Source organism: Pollicipes pollicipes, unplaced genomic scaffold (genome assembly GCF_011947565.3).
Source record: "Pollicipes pollicipes isolate AB1234 unplaced genomic scaffold, Ppol_2.1 Scaffold_2555;HRSCAF=2994_pilon_pilon_pilon, whole genome shotgun sequence".
NCBI classification, from domain to species: Eukaryota; Metazoa; Arthropoda; class Thecostraca; order Pollicipedomorpha; family Pollicipedidae; genus Pollicipes; species Pollicipes pollicipes.
Window position 1 is genome coordinate 840,930 of NW_023596136.1, and position 15,110 is coordinate 856,039.

The 15,110-nt window shown below is 51.6% G+C and overlaps 1 protein-coding gene across 2 annotated transcripts; it reads right to left on the reverse strand.

The window, feature by feature from the left end:
• Nucleotides 1–649: 649 nt before the first annotated feature.
• LOC119109700 (uncharacterized) lies at nucleotides 650–14,171 on the reverse strand. Of its 2 annotated transcripts, none has more exons than XM_037233433.1 (7): nucleotides 13,989–14,171; nucleotides 10,531–10,727; nucleotides 10,078–10,185; nucleotides 8,148–8,238; nucleotides 1,823–1,993; nucleotides 1,263–1,447; nucleotides 650–1,043 (listed from the first exon to the last, which is right to left on the reverse strand). In XM_037233433.1, exons 1-5 carry the CDS (start codon nucleotides 14,136–14,138, stop codon nucleotides 1,922–1,924), a joined length of 618 nt encoding a protein of 205 aa, XP_037089328.1. In that variant the 5' UTR covers nucleotides 14,139–14,171; the 3' UTR covers nucleotides 650–1,043; nucleotides 1,263–1,447; nucleotides 1,823–1,921. The 2 variants fall into 2 exon arrangements, 1 of the variants encoding a protein (XP_037089328.1); XR_005095449.1 differs by having other exon boundaries at nucleotides 651–1,043; nucleotides 10,531–10,665.
• Nucleotides 14,172–15,110: the final 939 nt, after the last annotated feature.

A 15,110-nucleotide genomic window follows, 5' to 3' on the forward strand; every position in this document is an offset into this window, starting at 1 on the left:
CACTTAAGACAGATAGGCTCGAATGCTTGCCGCGCGGTAGTGCGTTGGGTCCAGAGCAAAGGATGTGGGCTTCTTTTGGTTGTGTTCACGTCAGAAGGTGACTAGCCAGAGGGGCGTAGCTAATCGTCAGGTTTTCAGGTGATGTGCCCCAGGTGACAATTTGGCTACTGGTGACAATTTAGACAGTGTCAAATTTCGTCGGTGACAGAAAGGGACTTTTCTACCCTGCTTTTACTAAGCATGGTCAAAGTGTCGCGAAGTACTCATTGGATGAATATTGGCAACAATCATGGTCAGAAATAAGCTTAATTTCCATCGGCTGGGTCATAACGCATCCTCTGTACACAGTCACCAACCCGCGCCTTTGCCAACACGATAGTCCGTTTTTCTCCTCCATCAGTAACAGTCAAATCCATGGCGCTGCCACACTAAACGACCAGATATTCCCGCCCCACGCTCTTCGAATTTCACGATCTAAACTATTAAATTTCCGTCTACATTGAATGGGGAGGTGAAATCGTGGCAACAGTGCAGCGCTGCAAAATTGCACTACCTGATCAAACAACTTATGTTTCAAATGACTCAAAAATATTAGAGCACCACCTTGCAAGAATAAAGCTACTAAACTGAACATTTCATGACGGGGCAATCAGAAGCTACGACGATATAAGCCAGCACCAGCTTGTCTGGGCGGGTCACTACAGCCACAAGATCTTCGTTTAGACACGACCTTAAGACTTGCTCGTTCTGTGTCACCGCTGGAAATCATGGCAATGTGATATCGAGTTAAGCCTTGCTATACGGCTCGGTTGGCAATCAGGCCTCACCGATTCATACCAGGCCAGTCATTTCGCTTACATGACGTCATCGACTGGCAGTTCCCAGACGACAGCAGGCAGGTGTTGTTGTATGCGGTTCTGAATCATGTCCGTGAAGCCTGCCATTAGTGCCTCGGGACTGCTGTGGTAGTTGGATGGGTCGCTTCGCAGCTGCTCCGAAAACGAACTAGTGTTGGCACCACGGAATCCCTGACTGGTGGCTATCTGAAACACCCGGCACGCATAAGCTTTATGCGTTTTAGCGTCCTTCTGCATGTAGGCGTGAAGAAATGAAAAATTGAAAACATCAAAATGTCAGGTAGAACCACATCCACCATGTGTTGTAGCGACTTGTTTCCTTCACTTGGCGACAGCACAACCCGCTTCTATCTACTTCAAAATGCGAGGAGGCAGCGATGCGTATCAACGTGTGATCGTGCGTACCTTTTTCATTTCGCCCTCAATCCTTTCCACTTCATCCAAGCCCATCTGATGGATCTCCTCCGCCGTGAGTTTTGTCGAGGTGTGATACCGGAGACACGCCTCGTAGAACGCCGGCCCGTTGGGCAGTGACGTCACAGCTACCTCCTCCCTGGTGTTCGGCAGGTATTCCGACTCAACAAAGTCCGCTGAAAAGAAATGCACTTCGTGTGTAGTTCTGGTGGGGGCAGCATTCGTCGCCAACCCGGGGTATTTTGAACAGTTTTGTGCGGCAGTTGGTTAATTCGTGGAATGTTGCTTTCCGATCGGTGTTGACCGCTACTGAATGAAAAGACTCACTGATCGCCTTTGAAACCCGGGATGCGTCTATGCAGCAATTATGCATAAACGTGTCGTAATAACTGGAACATACCGTTGCCAATGAGAAATGGACTAGCTGTAAGGTGTTGTTCCCAGTTGAAATATGCGGAAGGCAGCTTCCCGTATTGCCATCACCAATGCCAGTTAGCTGTGAAAAAAGCAAAAGGCCAAGACGTCCCACTCCGTCAGTTGCCTCGTAATACCTAGCTTCAGCAGATGACCGATAACTTCAATTTGGACAGCCTGCCGCCCTTTCATCTGCAGCTCAGAACGGACCGGATCCCGAATTTCTTCAGGCATCTTCAGGAACGGCGCGAAGTAGCTGGAGTCGTCAAGGGAGACGTTCTGTGCCGCAGTTGTGCTGGCAGTGTCTCCTGGTGGAGCGAAACAGCATGGTTGGTGCTTGGAACGACTCAGAAAGAGCGCGCTGGTTGGTACTTGGAGCGGCTGAGAACTTGGGTAGAGTAGAGCGCATTTCCGTGCAGGGCTGGAAGGATATGCTTCATTCGTAGCTTCGTTGTCTGGGCAGCCCACTTAGCCTGAGTGATCATCGCATGTCAAACAATACAAAGAGAAGGGATAGACCTCCAAGTGCAGCACCGGCCAGAACGGGAATCAGACGAGTCCGCACATGGCAGCCCCCAGGATCACATTCCATACCGCTTATGAATTTATGACATGCATTGATACGTGCGTTATTGGGTGCTCGGAGCTAGAAATTCCAGGACAGACACCACACAATCACAATAAAATGTGCCCTTTTCGTTTTTCATCGCAAACTGCTAAAGCTTGTACCCCTCGCCTCTTCTGTGAAATACTACTTACTTCCCTGATAGTAATGACGTCATTGTCATCATCTAGCGTACCTTGGTTTATCCCAGTTTGATAACACACATTGCTGATGCAGCTCCAGAAGCACTGATGTATTCACGTGTCTAACATAGTTCGTTCGAAAAAGATTTAAGACGCGGACCTAATCACTTGTGCCCCGAAGTTGAATTGTAACGCATGGGTACTCGTACGTTGCAAGTTCATACACTTCTGCTATTATTGCCCATGTTTTTACAGTTGCGAATGTATGTTTGTCATTCGAACGCTAGCATTTATTATTCCTATTGCGGGAAGAAATGACATCCAACACTGTGCGTGATTTATGATCGCACATGCAGCAAAAGTGGCATTTTCACCCCAAAAAGAACTAAAAAATGGGGCCGCAAAATCTGCGCCTCCTGTGGCGTACTGTTGACTTTCGCTTTGCCTGTCTCGTTATATCGATTTGCTGTCGATTTAGTCTTTGGAGGTAAAGTCGCTCGAGTGCAGACTATTGACTGCCGGAGTTAGTCGTTTTCCGTCGCTCGGTCGGTGCAAGGGACGCCACTGCGGAGTTGGGACCTACCCAGCCCAAAGCACGAATAAGGGCGCGGGTCCGGTCCTTGGGTGCAGCGAAATGAGTGAGCACAGGTTTCTAGTAATGTGGCGAAGGCAGGTGAATGCGATCTGCGCACAACTCGGAATTTCACCTTTTCCATCGCGTTTGTAAGTTCAGTATATATTATGACAACATGTCTAGGCTTATTGCCCGAAAGTTGCAATTTGATATGCATTATAACACAACTATCACTAAACCATAGACATTCGGCGATTTTTACCAGCTTCAATGCTTATATATCTAATTAGCCAGCTACATATGTATCAGGCACGCTCACTCAAAAACGAAGGCCAAAAAAGGTCTTGCAGGAACAATTGCTATCCAATGAGTGGTGACGTCATGTACCTACTTATTTTGGATTATTTGCCTGTGCTATACAGCCGCAATGCTACGAGTTGGCGCACACAATATTATGCATGCTATGTCGTGCGATGCAATTTTTTTTTTGCGTGGTGAATGATTTGTTAGTGAATTACATTTTAAGGACATGCTCTGCCTGCATGCGAGTGTGAAATCAGCTTTAGGTGAGGTCTGAGTTAAATCTTATCTGTAGATACCAGCCACCTGGGAAGGGTTGTACATAATCACGTCTAAAACAGCACAGATCTGATATAAGGAAGGATTATCATAGATTGTTCGGCGCCGATTTGCCTTTGGTGGCACTCCTCCCCATCCTCTTCCCACAGAGATCAGCAACGACTGCGCAGATAACATCATAAATAGCTATCTAAATTCCCCAGGCGCTTTTGCAAAGAGGCTTCTGACAACTCTCCCTCCGAATCATTCATGCAAAAGACAGTGTTTTTAACTGCTTATGCACCTGGAAGGCACGTGAATGCGGCAAACTGGGACTATGTCACAAATTAAGAGAAAGCATTTGTTTGACGGTGGCGGCCGATGACAAATATTTCCACTCTTTCAGTTAGCGATCATTTTTGTCAACGCCATAACTTCAGCTGGCGTTTGCACGGGAGCCTTCGCCGATGAATGGCGTATAATGGCAACTAATGTTGAATGTTTGGCCCCGAACCTAAACTAATACACCGGCACTCTTTAAGAGTGACGAACAGCTCCTAAGTGGCCAAACACTTGAAGCAATGGTCAACAACCCTTTTTCACATTGTTGCAGGATGCCGCATAGAAAGCATACATAAATGTTTTTACATGTGCGCGTCTTACCCAAGATCACAGAATAGCATATGACTTCACAGCTCTATGCATTAATCCTCGCCCTGATAATAGGAGGACGATGCGCCCCCCCCCCCCCAAAAAAAAAAAGCTTGTGAGAAGATCTCTCTGAAACGTGTCGAATGTTTTCGGCATCCTTTGGATATTCGCTGTGTTTGTTTGACGTCTAAATGTTCCTCTGTTAATCTGGTTTCTGAAAAGCATAGTTTTTGTGGGAATAGTGCACGGTGATCCACGGCTGGCGCGGGCGCGTGGTGACAACCCGACGGATCCTCGGTGGACGCAGGCGGGTGGTGACAACCAAGGGATCCTCGGTGGCGCGGGCGAGTGGTGACAACCGACGGACCATGGGTGACGCAGGCGGGTTGGTGACAACCGAGGGATCCTCGTGGCGCGGGCGAGTGGCGACAACCGACGGGTCCTCCGTGGCGCACAGCGGCCGACAATGCCTTTCGTAACTTCCAAATGCCGTTGCATACAGATACATAGGTTAGTTCTTGAAAAACTGGTGGTACGTTTAAATTGTAAGCAACGACATGAATAGACGGGCATTGCCAACCGGGACTTGGGGGCGCGGGTTCCATGCTTATTACATCAAACGGACGCAGTGCCCACTTAAATACCTTCGAAAGCCGACTAGTCGATCGCACGATCTAACAACGAATTGCAATGGACGGACAACAAACTCCCCACATGGTAAAATCTTTGCACGATTATGGTGACTGAGTCGAGTCGCCCATGTCGGGCTTCTGACACCGAACCTTCCGATAAGTTCTAGCAGGACCCCTGGAGCCAGTGTTGCTTGAACGTCACACAGCTAAAAAGACTCAATCTGATCAGTTACATGCATCCGCCAGAAATCCTGATCCAGATTATTGCAGATTTTGGTTGGCGGTGTACTCGGTACTGTCGGCCCGCCCGACCAGCCGTCCCACCCAGCCAGCCGTCCCACCCAGCCAGCCGTCCCGCCCAGCCAGCCGGCCCACCCAGCCAGCCGTCCCACCCAGCCGTCCTCCCGCCCAGCCAGCCGGCCCACCCAGCCAGCCGGCCCACCCAGCCAGCCGGCCCACCCAGCCAGCCGTCCCGCCCAGCCAGCCGGCCCACCCAGCCAGCCGTCCCGCCCAGCCACCGGCCCACCCAGCCAGCCGTCCCACCCAGCCAGCCGTCCCGCCCAGCCAGCCGTCCCACCCAGCCAGCCGGCCCACCCCAGCCCCGTCCCGCCAGCCAGCCCCCCACCCAGCCAGCCGTCCCCCACCCAGCCAGCCCCCACCCAGCCACCGGCCCGCCCAGCCAGCCGGCCCACCCAGCCAGCCGTCCCACCCAGCCAGCCGTCCCGCCCCAGCCAGCCGTCCCACCCAGCCAGCCGGCCCACCCAGCCAGCCGTCCCGCCCAGCCAGCCGGCCCACCCAGCCAGCCGTCCCGCCCAGCCAGCCGGCCCACCCAGCCAGCCTGGCCCGCCCACCACCGCCCACCCAGCCAGCCGTCCCACCCGCCAGCCGTCCCGCCCAGCCAGCCGTCCCACCCAGCCAGCCGGCCCACCCCCAGCCGTCCCGCCCAGCCAGCCGCCCCCCAGCCAGCCGTCCCGCCCGCCAGCCGGCCCACCCGCCAGCCGGCCCGCCCAGCCAGCCGGCCCACCCAGCCAGCCCTCCCCCAGCCAGCCGGCCCACCCACCCAGCCGCCTCCCGCCCAGCCGGCCCCCACCCAGCCAGCCGTCCCACGCCATCCCGGCCCCCCAGCCAGCCGTCCCACCCAGCCAGCCGGCCCACCCAGCCAGCCGTCCCACCCAGCCACCGCCCCGCCCAGCCAGCCGTCCCACCCAGCCAGCCGTCCCACCCAGCCAGCCGTCCCACCCAGCCAGCCGGCCCGCTGACCGGCCCCTCCGCGTCCCTGAATGGGTGCGAAACACTCCTCCTACCCACAAGCACAAAAACTCCCCTCAAACTCGCTCCCCACCCCCGAGATCCCAGCGGGCGACCGGTTAGCGGAACACCGTGGTTACCGGGAACCCAAACGCGACCAATGTTTTTAACCAGAGAAATGTGAATGGAGGGCACAAATTCCATGCCATCAGGGCACAAACTTCCGACAGAGAGCAGACCAACTTCCCCAAGTGGCCCAACAGCCATTCGGCTAGCGCGCGCCTCGACGGGGTCAATCAAACCCCGAAAATGTTTGCATAATAATTTATGAACGGCACGGCGTGTCTGCACCAAACTTCGCATAGCTGCAGACAACTGAATAGCGAATATATCGGGATAAGAATTACATGTACCCTGTAGGTCGCTGATCCATGGCAGATCAAAGTCAGGCCGTGGCAAGGTTCAAGTCAAGGTTGGCTAGTCAGACTGCAACGAATGTAATCTCTAGGACATTGTTTAATCTGGTGCGACACCTGAGTGTTACACTAAGCGCTGTGCCTCTGAGACAGTTTCTTGGGATATAAAGCAAATGTATTACGCATTTCAACAAACTACATTGGTCAAGAGTCAGGTACGAAGGCTAGACGGAGGTCAAAACCAAGTTTTTTTTTACCGGAGAGCTTACTTCATGGTTACGTCTCTGACGCTCATTTCGAATTTCTTGATAACAGGGACCACAGCAGACTTCTTCCATAAGCTTCGCAACGGTCAGAGTAGGTCACTGACCTCAAACGACCCAGATCAACCTTTTCTTTGTAAAATAAAGTAAAAAATCGAAACAGTTTTGCAGGATTTAGGATAACCAGAGCGTTCTTAAGATTAAACGAGGTATCTGACCTAAAACTAACACCAATAACCCTTTGGTTAGAACAGGTATCTAGGTTTAACGCGGGCCCATGAGTAGGTCTGTAGACACGTTAGAAACCAATCTTGAGTTTGACCTTGTTTAACGTTAATGGACCCAAATGTCGTGGACTGTGAATATCGCATTTTAACAAAGGTAAGTTCACAGACTGAAAGTTTGGCATCTCTTGAGTTTGGCATCGTTTGGCATGGAGTTTGGCATGGAGCATCCATGACAACGCCCACCCTGTGAGTTTTGCATCTCTGGCTCTATTAGTTTTTTGAGACATTAGGGTTCGGGGGCACACTGACCCCAAACCAAACGAAGGGTATTCAACTGGCCACCCGGACGGGTGTTTAAAGGGTCGAGCATGTTTCGCCATCATACGCAGTTGTCATTTGTGCAGCAGCTTTGTGCGCCGTTGGGGATGGTGGCAGTTGTGTCTAGGGACACTTCGAGTGCAGTGTTCGTTTCTGCTTGGCGAGGAATAAGTTGTTATTCACAACAGATTCAAGAGCTTCCATAAAAGGCATCACCCTAACAAATACGAGCAATCATGTTTTCACACCCCCTGGGAGCAGCCTGGAAACTGAATCACCCAAATGAGCTAAATGATGAACCGTGTGACATCTCGAAAAAGATGCTGGGCCTTCAGACACTGCAACCCTGATTTGACGAAGATCTGCACGACTCACCACGCACCAAAATGAAAAATTTCCGCTGTCCATCCCCAAACCCAAATGAGTTTCAACTTTCTTAGCATGGAACCACACCACCACCTAAATTTGGTTGCTTTTACGCATTTCACGCCAACAAATCATAAATATTTAGCCCAGAGTTTCAACCAGTCAGAGTCCTTTAATAATAATTGGTCCTATGTTTCCGAGAGAGGCTGAGTTCATATGACTCAACTTAGCTGAATTTGGAGCTAGCTGAGATGGCCAAAAGTTGTTCTGAAGGGAATCAACAGCAATATGTATCGGCAACAAATTCATGGTTGCGTTGAAAAAAACACTTGAGGTCGTCGGCAGGTAGTAGTCCACCCACTACATACCGGTAGCTTTATTTTAAATGGGAAGTACGCCGATGTCAGTCAATCTGGGCACTCATGGCAAGCATTCAAGATCGAGGGCATTCCATAGACTAACCATTGAAACGTTGTGCAGCACCATTCCTTCCTCAATGCCCATTCTGAGCAGCATGATGACTTCCTCCACTTTTCTCGGAAACGCGCCATACCTGAAATGTTAAAAGGTGCAGCAACGCGTCAAGTTTGATATCAAGGTCGTAACCGTAGCTCGGCTTCGCGGTAGGAATAGATCGACCCGCATAATCAGGCTCCAAAAACTTACTTCAATAAATCTCTATTGATTGCTCTTTGCGTAGCAGGGAAAAAAGATGCTTTACACACGATGGATTCGTGCTTGATGCTTTCACGGTGGGTACGAGTCGCGGACTACTCGGTGATGTCTCTAGGTCCATTAGCTTATGCCCAGACTGAGTTGATATTGACAACCACCCAAGGTGTTAACAGTCCCGGTCAGAAAGGCAATATCGCACGATAAGAATGCGGTTGTTTTGCAGCGCCTGTTCCTTACACATTCCTGCACGCTTCCTGAGGCCAGGCCGAGTGAGGAAATGCCACATAAAACTCAAACGTTACCGTTTCTTCTAACATTTTTGAGAACAGCATATTACGACCATCGAGACATGAGGGTCACGGCTCCCGTGGTACCAGGCACAGCGGCGCAGCTAGAGGGGAGGGGAAGGGGCCACTGTGGGTCCGCTCGCTATCAGGCCCGCGTCTATTTTACGTTTTCACCATGAACTGCTCCAGCGGTTATTTTGTGATGAGCGGTCACCGTGTTACGTGGCTCCTCTAAGTGCAATTTTGGCAGTGGCCCAACCTAGGCTCAAATCTGCTAGTGTAGCTGTTCGGTGCTCTGGAAATTGATTCATCTTTCAACCTGTAGTAGGTCAAAAACAGGCCATCCTTATCAGTCAATGTAATTATTATGGAATCTTTCAGTTTGATGTGATATCGGAGTGTAAGACGGAGTTATAACCTTCAAGATGGTTTCGTCGACGCTAAGACGATTCGAAATAGGATTTCGACTAGTTCCACTGGCCTTGGTTCAGATACAACGGTCAGATAAAGATCTATACCAAATAGGTTTCTACTGGAAAACTGATTTGAGGAAGTGCTCCATGTTCGATTCGAGTTCTTAGGCAACACTGGTGTCAACAGGCTTATTAATTGGATTTCATGACGGCCAAGGGAGAACATTGACCTTAACGCGACGTCGGTCAAACTTTTGCTTTTGGGAACATGCAGCCTGAGGAAGCTCTTTACCCAGATTTTGAGGTCAAATTTCAAAATTTTCCCAAATGATTTTGGTCATTTCAACGTTTGAAAAGTCACAACGGGACCGACCTGATATAACCTCGACTGACCTTTTGTTTAGAAAAGGTGTCTTGATTAAAACAGGTTGTGTGAGGTCTGAGGTCACTCAGGATACCGATCTCTATTTTGACATGGTTTACCTTATTGGACATGAAGGCACGATCGAGAGACATGACGAGTCGACACAGATAAATTCCCATGAAGCCGTGTCTAATACTTACCCTATGAATTTGATCTTTCCAGCTTTGTTGGTTTTTGGTAGCTCAGGGGGTCAAATTGACTTTCCTTTCCAACCGAGCGCGTCGCATTCAATGGGCCACCCGGCTCACGTGCTAAAGCATACCACACCTGTCATTTGCGAATGTTGTCTACTATGCCGGGTAGACAGGTAGACAGGTTGTCTACCATGCCTGGTAGATGTCTACAATACCAGCCGTGATGCGTTCTACTGCTACAGGCTGGACTACGGGCTGACATGTGTACGAGCGGGCCGGCATATTTCACGTTCAGGATAGTGATCATACCGGTGTCGCCGCAACTCTTCTGCATTTAATAACCAATTTTACGAATTGAATTCCACTGCAAATTACTCACTGAAAATACCCACCACCGCAAAATTATTCTCGTTACCGAGGAGTGGACCGCACCCGTACCTTTGTGCGTGCCATGCTTACCTTTTTAGAAGGTTGCGATAGTCTTGCTCGTTTTTAAAAGGCATGTGTTTTATCACTTTGCTCAGAGCTTTTCCGACGCTGTATAGATATGTTGATGGGAAGAGGTATCTGAAATCGAACCAATTCTGGATGCAGTGCTTGCCAGTACCGTCAGGGTATTCAGACAAACGAGAAAGCACCGGTATGCGGCAAATGGAGGTGTCTTGGACGAAAACCTTCACACAAGCTCATGCAATGTTTAAATGCATTCGCAATGCTTTGATAAAAAACTGCAGAGATATCCCCCACACATAGACACATTCCTTGTTCCATTCTTCTGCTCTCAGCGCTTTTCAACTACATCATTTAGCAGCCATGTATAGCCCTGTTTCGGGATTGCACAGGGCTGGTCGCACCAACAAACATACACACCACACCAGAGCCAAGTCTGGGTGCACAGCTCCCGTGGCTCACCCTTTGTACGTTTCTCCGTCTACGAAGGCGACTAAGTTGTCCCTCAGTACGGTGGCGCTGACCCTGGTGTGGTAGCTGAGGTCGTCCTTCAACAGCTTCGACACCTCAGTCAGATACGACTGCATCTGCGTCAGCCTGGAACGGTGCGCCGACATCGACGCGGAAGTCAGCCGGTCGTCGTAGCTGTGGTTGCCAACCTGCCGACGGGGAGTCAACGTGGTCAGCAAAAAGGGCATCAAGGGTGACACAAAACACAAGACAGATGTTGAGCCCCCACCCGCGTATATATTACCCATGCACAAACGAGCCCATATTTGGTGTGCAAAGATAAACCGCATCTCTCCAGAATTTCGTCACACACACACACACACACACACCACACACACACACACACACACACAACACACACACACACACACACACACACACACACACACACACACACACACACACACACACACACACACACCACACAACACAACACACACACACACACACACACACACACACACACACACACACACACACACACACACACACACACACACACACACACACACACACACACACACACACACACACACACACACACACACACACACACACACACACACACACCACACACACACACACACACACACACACACACACACACACAAGACATCATGCTGGGTATGTATACAGTTGGTAGACTGTGCTACTCTTTATCTACTCGACATAAGCAAGAACAGCCATGTGATGCTGCTTGTTTTGCCATCATGAGTGTTAAGTTCTCGTAAAGAAACTAATCCACCTTTGTCATGCGGGGAGTGCTGACCAAGGCACCACCATTCGCATGTTTCAGGTGTGTCTTCTTTTGGTTGGTGAAGTGCTTCTGCACTTTGTCAGGTGCAGTATATTCCAGTGCGATGATCCAAAGCTATGGAAGCACTCCCTCATCGCTCCCATTTCGACATCCGGTGATCCTTCTCATCTTGCCAATCCGTCATATCTCCATTGTTCCAGTCATCGCCTAAATTGTAGTGCTCGCCTTCTACCAGCAGCTTTACAATCATCCTTCCGAAAGCCGCCTCTTCTTTCCTGACTAGCACGGCCCACGTCCACGTCACTTGACGGAAACTGCACTGACTTCCTCACCGCACCGTCGTTACCGCAAGGGAACAGGGAGAGATGTTCGACGGGGCGCAAAGTTTCCCTGAGAACATCCTTCCGACATGTCGTGCAGACGCGCTCAAATTTACGCCGGCCTAATGAGTACTCACTGCGCGTGTTTGCGCGCCAAAAACGTACCCAGCATTTCTGGCATCCGAGCAGTGATGGTATTGTAGGAACACTGCTCGGCAGTTCACCGTTGGCGCAGGCAGCGGGTGGCAACCGGAGAGCCAGCCGATCGTGCGTGACAGCCAACATTGTCACATTGGCGGGCTCCTACAGTGAGGTCTTTAGCTGAAAACGTTAAATGCATTTCAATGCACTCAGGATAAAATCATGAACACGCCTGTGTAAGCTTTATGTCGCTACATTGCACGCTTCCGTAAATAATGGCATGTAAACGTGAAAAGTGCGATTTTCGGGGAAAGTTGAGCTTAGACCTAGCATAACAGGGTCGGTGTTTTACCTAGTAGCATGCGATTTATTACCAAACGTGAGATTGCATTGAGACCGATACACCGGTCTTTTCCGCGAGACTCTAGTGTTCTTAATTTAGATACTGTAGAGGGTTCGCATCTCCCCTATCAATCCCCGTCATGAAAAGGCGAATCAGGGCGAGGGTACACCCTCTGCTGGCAGCGCTGTTCGTGGATGGTTGAGCGCCATACCGTGGCGACGCCTCCGACAGGGAGCTACGGAATTTAAATGCTTGCTAGACCGCCTTTCTTTCCTCATTGTCACTTTATTCTGTATCCTCGCGACACTTTTTGCTGGGTCGATCCTGGGGTAGCTGCACACACCGGCCATGAGTGGGCTAAGTGTCCCGGCGTGGGACCCGTCCGAGCGCCCAGCACATTTCCCGAAGGAGGGCATGCAAGCAATATCTGATCGGTAGACTCTCAAGTGCATACAGCTTTGCCATAGGCTCCGTCTGCCTTTCCTCACCCCATAACACTGAAATGGCCGCTACTGGCCGAAAAGCCCCAGATATCCTGAAGCAGTCGAGAGCTAGATATGATCATAAAGGTCAACATGTAGCATAGGTCATTTTTGGGTATACGTCCAGCAACCCATCAGGTGGCTTTGGAACTCGGCATAACCTGCAATCTTAAAGGGAGCGTTTTTCATTTGTAGAGGGGGGGGGGGCTAACTGAATTAGCCAGTTTAACATAATTTGGTGCCGCCCACATTCCTGGCCTTCTTGAGACGCAAATATCTCTGTTTTTTAGGGACGACCGCGAAGTTGTGCAGACAATTTCACGTGGACTATTTCAAGGTCGCCCAGGCAAGTATGACATCATACAGACATCACTTAAATGCCGTCACCTCATTGGCCATGCGGCGTTCAAGATCACGTCAAATAAAGTCGTCGATTTATTTGTGTCTTGCGTGCGTGAGCATGATCCCTGAAAGCACCGGACTTCAATCTTCGGTTCGATGCCAACATTATGCGTTTAGTGCAAGCCTACTCGTGGCTGACGCGTGCCGCCTGCCCGGGTAAGCGAGGCGCCGCGAAGAGCGCAAGATCAAGGGCGTACAAGCTGTCCTTTTATCGTCCAGGGTGTTACCGGACAACGACCCAGGGGTGTGGGCATCAAGGCAGCAAGTGCACACCAACAAGCCCGATACCAGTTTGCATGCGCACCTCCAGCGACCAAACCCGGTTTCTGCTGCGCAAGCGGCGTGGCCTTGGACGGGAGCCAGGTGCTCGGCGGCCGGCGCGCGGCTCGCTTTCACCGGGTTACTCAGGCCGAGGAGAAACGCGGGTGCTGTGGGTGTGGACTCGGACATCCCGCCGTGTTCGACGATCGCAGCCAGGTGGAGTTAGACATAGAGCAGACGTCAATGTAGCCAAGCCTGCATTTGTGTGTGGTGTGTTGAGTATAAATACATATTGCTGGTGTTCCTCGTTATGCGTGGCAAACTACGCCTACGCTTATTTATGAGCGCATCCAAGCATACCAATATATTCGCATTCACGGGTAGCGGTTTGGCCGTGTATCAAAACATTAATAAATAACGCTAACACAAGTTGAATTATAATGTCAGACCCCGTGTCCGATCCCAACCCATCCGATCATCTCGTGCGCATCGCTTCCACGCACATCCCTCCAAAGTGGACCACTCCATACAACCCTCGCAGCGAGTTCGAAGCTGTCCTCAACTTCATCGTCAAATCGCCCACGCCATTTGCATCGTGACCCTGCGGTGGTGCAGAGAGTGCAGTCACACCATGCCCGTTACACAGCACGAGCGCGGCGGCGAGCTCCCCGCGCTCACCGCGGCGGCGAGCTCCTCGCGCTCACCACGGTGGCGAACTCCGGGTTGTCCTGCATCCGCCAGTCGAAGTATCTGTCGAACAGCTCTCGGGCGGCACCATCGCCGTCGGTGGCAGCGCGTGCCGGGCCGGCCAGGAGAATCACCGCCACCACAGCGGAGGTCCACGGCACAACCATGTCGAGAGCACGCGAGGCGCACTGTCGGCCGTGCCGGGCCCGTCCAGCGAGGTTCGGCCGGCTGCCGCTGGCGGCGCCACCGGCGTCTGCCCCCGCCGGTGGAATGACCTGACGCACGTGACGCCGCAGTGCTGTACCGTTAGGAGAGTCGCAACCCGCGCTCTCGGCGATCTGTGGCTTGGTTATTTGGGTTGGAGCCCTTTCGACTAACATTGATCATCTCAGGGGTACGGGATGAAGGAGACTGGGTAACGATGGGGCAGGACTGCATGCGCCGGGGGGCCAACCACCGAGCTTAGCCCGTGCAGAGACCCTCCACGGGGTATGCGCTGGGCGCTCGGTTGGGTCTCCCTCCAGTGAGCCTCTCGGCCCAGTTGGGGCTGGCGCTGCAGCCCGCCCCGGACAAACGGGGCGTCGGGAGGATGCAGGATGAAACAAAAAGATAAGCGGGGTCGAAAGGTGCGCTGTGATTTTGACGTCAAAAGTGAAACCGATTTGGTGACGCGCTCCTGAGCATAGGGTATGACACCATAGACTGAACGACCGAAAGAGCATGACATTCACATCGTCTTGCAATGTTGCGGCGAGGCAAAGAACATGACATGCACCGAGCGAGTGTGAAAGCACGGAATCTCTGCTGCCTTAATGCTTCAGCCCGCCATTCTGTTGATGCACAAACCGCGCACGCCATGCATCACACCATAACATCACATCATGACATCACATCATCATCACATCACACACCGTGCGACCACGCATCTCTTCACAACCGAATCCCGAGAGCGCTCCCCCACTCGCGCTGCCAGTGGAAAAACATCGTTTTGTGACGGCGTTAGCGGGCTTTGACAGGTGGAGCGCCTGAGGGATGACGGGTCGCTGTCGCTTCTTCGTGTCGAACGGCCTGGCGAATGAGGTTTGCTCACTCCGTCAGTGCGTTCACTCTGTCATGTACAAGTACAAGTAGATACAATA

Bases quoted from the DNA above. Each gene is read 5' to 3' on its own strand.
- LOC119109700 (XM_037233433.1), bottom strand. From the start codon at position 14,138: ATGGTTGTGCCGTGGACCTCCGCTGTGGTGGCGGTGATTCTCCTGGCC. The intron at 8,239-10,077 runs GTAAGCATGGCA...TTAACATTTCAG, and splicing joins TATCGCAACCTTCTAAAAAG to GTATGGCGCGTTTCCGAGAA. The intron at 1,994-8,147 runs GTTAGTCTATGG...TCGCTCCACCAG, and splicing joins TGCTGCACAACGTTTCAATG to GAGACACTGCCAGCACAACT.